Below are 8,850 nucleotides of genomic sequence, written 5' to 3' on the forward strand. Positions count from 1 at the left end.
ATCGGGACAGAGAAAGGGAGAAGGAGAGAAGGAGGAAGGTGTGTGAGGAGAGAAGGGGGAGAGAGAAATCAGGCTCCTGGGTGACTGGTGACTGGGAGGTAGCAGCCATCCGCTGAGGAGCAGGAAGCAAAAGAGGCTAGTCTGAGGGAGGGGAAGCAGGAAGCGGATGTGTAGAAGCAGCAGAGGCGAAGATGAAGAGAGAAGCCTTTCTGGGTTTCCTGCCTTACTTCATTCAATCCCTGGTTCCCTGCCCTTGGATTCTGGGAGTCACCACAAGATCCTTAAAACAAATTCCCCTTTCTGCTTAAGCAAGCTCCAGTGGTTTCTGTTATTTGGGACCAAAAAAGTCTTAATTAATGCAACAGCTGTGGAAAGTTTCCTAGAATGGCTAACTTGTCATGGCTTTCCCTAATGCTTTCTCACTAACAAGCCATGACAGGCTGTTACAGTTGGTGCTTCCATACCACTCACTCCTGGGGGGCGCTGCAAGCATCCACGGGTGTGGGGAGGCAGAGAGGGCATGGCAGAACATGGATATCAAGTTTCTATTTCAAAAACAAATCAGGGGCGCCTGGGTGGCTCAATTGTTAAGCTTCTGCCTTCGGCTCAGGTCATGATCCCAGGGTCCTGGGATCGAGCCCCACACTGGGCTCCCTGCTCCGCGGGAGGCCTGCTTCTCCCTCTCCCACTCCCCCTGCTTGTGTTCCCTCTCTTGCTGTGTCTTTCTCTGTCAAATAAATAAATAAAATCTTAAACAAAAAACAAAAAACAAATCAACTTAAATGTACAATGCTATCACATTTTTGGCTGGTAGGGATTTGAAGAAGGCTCTGACTTCTTTTTTCTCAATATAGGGAAGGAAAAGGGTGCAGTGTTCTTGATTGATGTGGTGTTTTGGGTTGCCTTTTTTGTTTAGTGTTTATCAAGAGTGTAGACCTATGAGGATGGTGGGTAAGAGCTTCCTAGACTGGGGACCTGAATTCAAGTCCCAGCTCAGCCGCTCTCAGCCTTGTGACCTTGAGCAAGTGACTACACTTGCCTGAGCCCCAGTTTCTTCATCTGTAAAATAGGGATAATTACTTCAATAATTAAACAAGGTAATCTACAAAAGCATAAAATAATTAAATGATAATACATATTAAAAGGAATAAAAGAAACATTCAATAAGTTGTGTGTATTGGTATATATATACTTGCCACATTAAACAACAAAGCAAAATGAAAACTTCAAACTTTTACATGTGTTCATTTTCCTTATCCTGGATATTTTGGGCTGAACATTAATGAAGATGATCTACTACTAGGAAAACTGATCTTTCTTTTGGTGTGTCCTCTGTTGTGTATCAAGCCCCATGACAGAGAAGACAGGGGAGGGACTCTCAGTGAGTGCCCGCCATGTGCCCGGCATGGTCTCAGATCTGCCTGACCATCGAGATTGTGCTAGTGATTTAATATTTTCAAAGTAACTCTATTTCAAAAAGAGACGATTAAATATGACTATAGAAAAGGGTAATTGAACACACATTTAAAGCATTATTATGCTTGTGGGAACACTCCTATCCTAGGAATTCTAATTCCATCTGTAAGACCACAGAAGTACTGTTTAAACAATCACAATGTGAAACTCTCGATTCTCCCACATACAAACGGTGTAATTCCACTAAGTCACCTCTCGGGCACAAAGACTGTAGGGAAATTTGACCTTCGCACCCTGACAGTAAATACAATGTAGCAAGACCAATTTCTTCACACACATAACAGGACTTCCATGCACATCAGTGTCCTGTCAAAGTTACAAAGGGATGCCGTACACTTACTCACATCATGCTGCAACTGCTGAAAAGGGTTTTGGAATTCTATAACCACTTTCTAAGCCAATTCATGAGCTTCACAAGAAAATCAGTTTCACTACTTTATAATTATACTTAATTTTTTTTTTGAAGTTGCGTTATCCAGCTTGATCACCCCCCTGATTTACTACTCTTGGCTCTAAACTGCCTTGGCTGTTTCCAAAAATCAAATCCACTCTCAAAAGATGAAGATCTGCCATTGTTGAAAATGTGCCTCAGGCTCTGAAGGCAATTTCCGAAGAGGAGTCCAAAAATGTGTATGTCCTCCCCTGGCTTCTGCCCCCACCGCCTGCCAGCAAGCTCAAATCCTCCTCCACCGTCTTAAAGACATCTTCGGGACCCTGCTTCGGTCAAGCTCCCTCTCACCTCTTCTATGCCACGAACTCCTTGAAACAGATGTTTATACTTCGTGTCCCCACTTTTTCACCTCCCTTCCTCTCCTCAGCCGGCCACGGTCTACTCGGGCTCATCACTCACTGCAACAACGTATAAGATACGCAGGAGACAAAGAGAAGAACCTGATGGCTAAATGTGGTGATTTCTGTCCCAGCTTTGCCCTGGCCGACCGCGCACCGCAGCAGAGCACTGGGCAGCTCACCCTTGCTTGGAACTTGTCATCAACCCGGTCTTTTCTTTAACTCTTCGAATATCCTTCCTGCACCTCCAACCCCACCTTTTCCTAAGAAGCTTCCATCCTTTCAACACTGGAGCTCTTCTCAGTCCATCACTGGTCCCCTTCCTTGTTCAGGCGCATGCTCCTAGCAGGCATATCCATTCCCTTGGGGGGCTCTATTACTTTTATGCGCTGAAATAGGTATCTGCAGCGCAGACCTCTTTCCCGAGTACCAGGCCTCTTTTTCTTTCTGCCCCTTGGACATCGCTTTTTGGAATCCTAGGCACTTAATATCCAAATTTTACTCATCTTTCCCCATCCAAGCATTCTGTTCTTGTCCCCTATTTCACAGTGTCAGATTTTCCTGACTTTCACTTTGGCTTAAAGGATGGATACTGACACAGTTCAAAGGTCATACAGGCATATCCTCCTACTGAGAGGTCTTCCCGAGAATGTCAGAAGCAGTGTTAGTTGCTTCTTCTTCTTTTTCAGTAATAATAAGACAAACGCCTATGGAAATCCTATTCATCCTTCAAGGCCAAGTTAAAAGATTACCTGGCTTTAAAGCTTCTTCATGCAAAATTACTTAGTTTTTCAGGTGTGTTCACCTGGTGCCTATTTTTTTTATTTGAACCTTTTATTTTGAGATAATTGTCGATGAACATACAGTGGTAAGATATAACAGAGAGATGCTATTACCTTTTACCCAATTTCCAGCGGCAAAATCTTACAAAATTATAATACAATATTAAAACCAGGATCTTGACGTTGATACAATGCACTGATCTTCTTTAGATTTCCCATTCTCACTGTGCTCATTAAGTTCCACCACAATTTTATTACCTGTGTAGGTTCATGTAAACACCACCTCAAACAAGAGACTGAACGCTACCATCTTCTTAAGGTGCCCTCAAGTTGTCTTTTAATAATAATCATCCTCAATTTCCCCCCTGCCCTACCTCCCTCAATCGCTGCAACTACAAATCTATTCTCCAGTTCCAAAATGTGTCTTTTCTAAAATGTTACATAACATAATCATACAGATGTAACCTTTCAGGTTGGCTTTTTTTCACTCAGCATAATTTCCTGAAGACTCATGTAAGCTGTTGTATATATCACTAGTTCGTTCCTTTTTATTGCTGAGTACCAGTCCATGATATGGATGTACCCATGGTTTGTCTGACCATGTACCTGTGGAAGGATATCTGGGTTGTTTCCAGTTTGGGGCTGTTATGAATAAAGCTGCTATGAAAATGTGTGTGCAAGTTTCTGTGTGAACCATAAGTTTTTATTTCTCTGGGAAAAATGCCCAGGAATGCAATTACCAGGTTGCATGGTGGTTGTGTTTAGTTTTTTAAAGAAACTGTCAAAGTGTTTGCAGAGTAGCCGTGCCATTTTACATTTCCACCTGCAGTGTGAGAAGGATCTGCTTTCCCTGTGTCCTCACCAGCATTTGGTACTGCTTGAGCTTTTCACCAACTTTGCTTTTTCCTTTTATTTTAGTCATTCTGACAGGCGTGTACTGGGATTTCACTGTGGACTTAACCTGCATTTTCTAATGGCTAATCATGTTAAACATCTTTTTATCTTTTTGTTTGCCATCTGTATATCCTCTTCAAGAACATGTCATGTGTCCATTTTCTAACTGTACTGCTTTTATATTATTGAGCTTTAAGGGTTCTTTACGTATTACAGATACCAGTCCTTTGTGGGATATGTAGTTTGCAAATATTTTCTCCCAGGCGAGCTTGTCTTTTTATCCTCTTAACAGGGTCTTTCACGGACAAAAGGTTTTAAGGTGAATTTATCCATCTTTCCTTACATGGGCTGTGCTTTTTGAACTCTTTTACCTAGCCTATATCACGTAAGTATTTTATGTTCTTTTATTTTATTTATTTATTTATTTAATTTGAGAGAGAACAGAACTAGCGGTGGGGAGGGGCAGAGGGAAAGAGAAACAGACTCCCCACTGAGCAGGGAGACCCATGCGGGGCTCAATCCCAGGACCCTGGGATCATGACCTGAGCCAAAGGCAGATGCTTAACCAACTGAGCCACCCAGGTGCCCCTTTTATGCTCTTTTCTATATAAGTTTTACAGTTCTACATTTTATATTTAAGTTCATGATCCATTTTGACTTAATTTTTGCACGGGCATGAGGTTTAGATCAAGGTTCATTTATTTGCCCATGTACCCCCCAATTCCTCCAACACCATTTGTTGAAAAGGCTATTCTTCCTCCACTGAATTACTTTTGCTCCTTGTCAAATATTAATTTGGCATATTTGTGTGGCTCTAATGTTTCATTAATCTATGTGCCTATCCCTTCTAGTTTTTTGTAGATACTCTTTATCAAGTTGATATTCTTCTCTTTTCCTAGCCTGCTGAAGAGTTTTTAGTATATATGTGTGTTGGACTTTTTCCAGATGCCTCTTCTGTAATAAATGATAGGATATGATTTCTTATTTTTTATTCTGTTGATATGACAGATTACATGTATTGATTTTTCTAATAGTTTTATTGAGATATAATTCACATACTATAAAATCTACCCTTTTAAAATGTACAACTCAATCTCTGTGCAGTTGGCAGTACAAACTAGGTTTATCCAAAGTGTAATTACTGCTAGCTGAAAAATAATTTTTTTGAATGTATGAATCAGAGGTTTTCAGTATCTGTAAAGAGTTGTGTAATCTTTTCCATGACCTAATTCTATCTTCATCACCCAAAACAGAAGCTCCATACCCATTAAGAGTCATTCCATGTTCCCCCTTCCCTGTAGCCCCTAGCAAACACTAACTGACTTTCTTATCATACACTACATGGCCTTTTACGTCTGACTTCTTTCATCTGGCATAACGTTTCCAAGGTTCATCCATGCTGTGGCATGTATCATTACTTTATTCCCTTTTATGGCTAAATAATATTCCACTGTATGGATATACCACATATTGTTTATCTGTTTATCAGTTGATGGACATTTGGATTGTTCCCATTTTTTGGCAATTATAAATAATGTAGCTATAAACTTTTGTGTACAAATTTTTGTGTGGATATGTTTTCAATTCTCTAGGAGTCAAATTCCTGGGTCATATACTCTGCATTTAACGCTTTAAGAAAACTTCCAAAATGTTTTCCAAAGTGGCTTTGTTGTGTGGTGCACACACATTTAAGATCATTATGTCTTCTTGGTGGAATGATCCTTTTAACATTATGTCCCTCTTTCTCTCTAGTAATTTTCTTTGCCCTGAAGTCTATTTTATCTGATAATAATATCATCACTGTTGCTTATTTATTTTTTATTTTTTATTTTTTTAAAGATTTTATTTATTTATTTGACAGAGAGAAACATAGCGAGAGAGGGAACACAAGCAGGGGGAGTTGGAGAAGGAGAAACAGGCTTCCCACAGAGCAGGGAGCCCGATGCGGGGCTCGATCCCAGGACCCCAGGGATCATGACTTGAGCCGAAGGCAGACACTTAACGACTGAGCCACCCAGGCGCCCCTGTTGCTTTTTTAAAATTATATTTGTATAGCCTATCATTTTCCATCCTTTTGCTTTTTTTTTTTTTTTTAAAGATTTTATTTTTATTTATTTGACAGAGAGAGACACAGCGAGAGAGGGAACACAAGCAGGGGGAGCGGGAGAGGGAGAAGCAGACTTCCCGCCGAGCAGGGAGCCTGATGCAGGGCTCGATCCCAGGACCCTGGGATCATGACCTGAGCCGAAGGCAGGCGCTTAACAACTGAGCCACCCAGGTGCCCCCATCCTTTTGCTTTAAACCCACCTGTGTCACTGTATTCAAAATGAGTTTGTTTTAAAATCTAATTACTGGATCATGCTTTTTATCTATTCCCCCAATCTCTGCCTTTAAATTGGTGTATTTAGGCAATTTACATTAAGGGCAATTATTAATATATTAGTTAGGGGTTAAGCTGCCATTTTTACACTTTGTTTTCTGTTTGTTTCCTTTCTTTCTCATTACAATGTTTCTTGTAGGTTGAATGAACATTTATTTTTTTGATTGTATCTTGATTGTTTATAAAGTTACCACTTTGTGTAGTTTTCTTAGTGGTTGCTCTAGGTACCACCCTATACGTAATTTATACAGTCTACTCTCAACTTTTTACTACTTCAAGTGAGGCATAGAAACCTCAGTTCCGGGATGCCTGGGTGGCTCAGTTGGTTAAGCAGCTGCCTTCGGCCCAGGTCATGATCCCAGGGTCCTGGGATCGAGTCCCACATCAGGCTCCTTGCTCAGCAGGGAACCTGCTTCTCCCTCTCCGTCTGCTTGTGCTCTCTCTGTCAAATAAATAAAATCTTTAAAAAAAAAAAGAAAAAGAAACCTCAGTTCCACTTAGGTTCCTTTACCCTCTCTACATTCTCAGTATTTTTCCACATACACTGATCACCACATTGTTATAACTTTGGTTTCAACCACCAAATATGATTTAAGAAACTCACAAGTATAGTTCATGATATTTGCTCCCAGTTGTACCCATTCTCATATTCTTCTTTCCATTCTGAAATTCCATGCCATCTTATGTTATCATTTTTTTTCTGTTTAGAGAACTTTCTTTAGTCATGCTTTCAGGGTATGTTGGCTAGAAGCAAATTCTCTTAGCTTTCCTTTGTCTGAGAATGTTATTTCCTCTTCATTTCCAAAGGATATGTTTGCTGGAAACAGAATTAATGGTTGACATTACTTTTCTTTCAGTACTTGAAAAATCTGCCACTTTCTCCTGGCCTCCATGGTTTCAAGTGAGAAATGATTATCATTTGAGTTGGTGTTTTCCTAAAAGTAATGCATCATTTCACTCTGCTTCAAAGATTTCTTTCTTTGCATTCAGTTTTTAGGAGTTTAAATGTGTCTTGGCTTCGGTTCCTTTGGGTTTGTGCTGTTTGGGGTTGTGATACTGTGATTTTATATATAAAATAATTTACATATAGAAATGTATAAATAATTTATAATTTATAATAAGAAATACGTATTTGGTCTTCATCCCTGTTTCTGATATAATGCTCCTAAAACTCTTGGAATTTCCTAAATGATTAAGAGCAATACGGTGTTTTTTGATATTCACGACAAATCCCTTTCAATCACACCTGAGTCTATGCTAATGAGATAACTTTTAGAAAGCATTTAAATATGGGGGCTGGTTGTCAGAGGAATCAACCACGGGATCAAAGGGCTGGAAATTTCAGCCCCACTCCCCAACCTCAGAGAAGGGGAGAGAGAAGCTAGAGACTGAGTTCATTCACCAATGGCCAATGATTTAATCAATCATGACTATGTATGAAGCCTCCATAAAAACCCAAAAGGATAGGGTTAGAGAGTTTCCAGGTTGGTGTACTTGTGGAGGTCCTGGGAAGGTGGCACGTCCAGAGAGAGCCTGGAAGCTCCATGCCACATTTCCACATACCTTGCCCCATGTATTTCTTTCATCTAGATGTGCCTGAGTTCTATTCTTTTACAAGAAACCAGTAATCTAGTAAATAAGCTGTTTTCCTGAGTTCTGTGAACTACACTTTTCAAATTAATCAAACCTGAGGAGGGGGGACTAGGAATACTCAATTTATAGCCTGTTGGCCAGAGCACAAGTAACGACCTAGACTTGTGACTGGCATCTGAAGTTGGTGGGGACAGTCTTGTGGGACTGAGACCTTAACCTATGGGATCTGACACTACCTCTAGGTTGATAGTGTCAGAACTGAGTTCCACTGTAGGACACCCAGCTGATGTTCAGAACTGCTTAAGGTGTTGAAAACCCACACATCTGGTATCAGAAGTGAAGTAGTTCTTTTTTTTTTTTTTTTTAAAGATTTTATTTATTTATTTGAGAGAGAGAGAGCACATGAGAGGGGGGAGGGTCAGAGGGAGAAGCAGATTCCCCGCTGAGCGGGGAACCCGATGCGGGACTCGATCCTGGGACTCCAGGATCATGACCTGAGCCAAAGGCAGTCGCTTAACCAACTGAGCCACCCAGGCGCCCAGAAGTGAAGTAGTTCTTTACAGGAGTCTGCTCAGCTTACTGAAGGGCTGATCCTGGGCCAAATTTAGGAAGTTATCAGCCATTACTTCTTTGAATACATTTCCAGTCCCATTTGCTCTCTCTTCTCTTTCTGGAACTCCAATGATACAACTGTTGGCTCTTTTGTTATTATTGCATAAATCCTTCTTACTCAAACTAGGTAAATTCTATTGATCTGTCTTCAAGTTCACTAATTCTAATTCTATCCTATAATCTCTAATCTACTATTGAGCTCTGGATAGTTTTTGTTTTATTTTGTTTTTGGTGATAGTATTTTTTTTTATTTAATTTTATTTTATTGTGTTATGTTAGTCACCATACATCATTAGTTTTTGATGTAGTGATCCATGATTCATT

General features: G+C 40.3%; 1 protein-coding gene across 1 annotated transcript in view; it reads right to left on the reverse strand.

Annotated features, from left to right (window-relative positions):
- The window catches only part of LOC102748739 (DIS3-like exonuclease 2), a 161,559-nt gene extending 153,281 nt beyond the window's left edge, over positions 1-8,278 (reverse strand). The window contains exon 1 of the mRNA XM_081813389.1: positions 6,926-8,278. Coding sequence (XP_081669515.1) covers positions 6,926-6,996 — 71 coding nt within the window. The 5' untranslated portion in view covers positions 6,997-8,278. The remainder of the gene's footprint in view (positions 1-6,925) is intronic.
- Positions 8,279-8,850: the final 572 nt, after the last annotated feature.

Source organism: Leptonychotes weddellii, chromosome 3, assembly GCF_054177405.1.
Source record: "Leptonychotes weddellii isolate Sample4059 chromosome 3, ASM5417740v2, whole genome shotgun sequence".
In the NCBI taxonomy this organism is placed as follows: domain Eukaryota; kingdom Metazoa; phylum Chordata; class Mammalia; order Carnivora; family Phocidae; genus Leptonychotes; species Leptonychotes weddellii.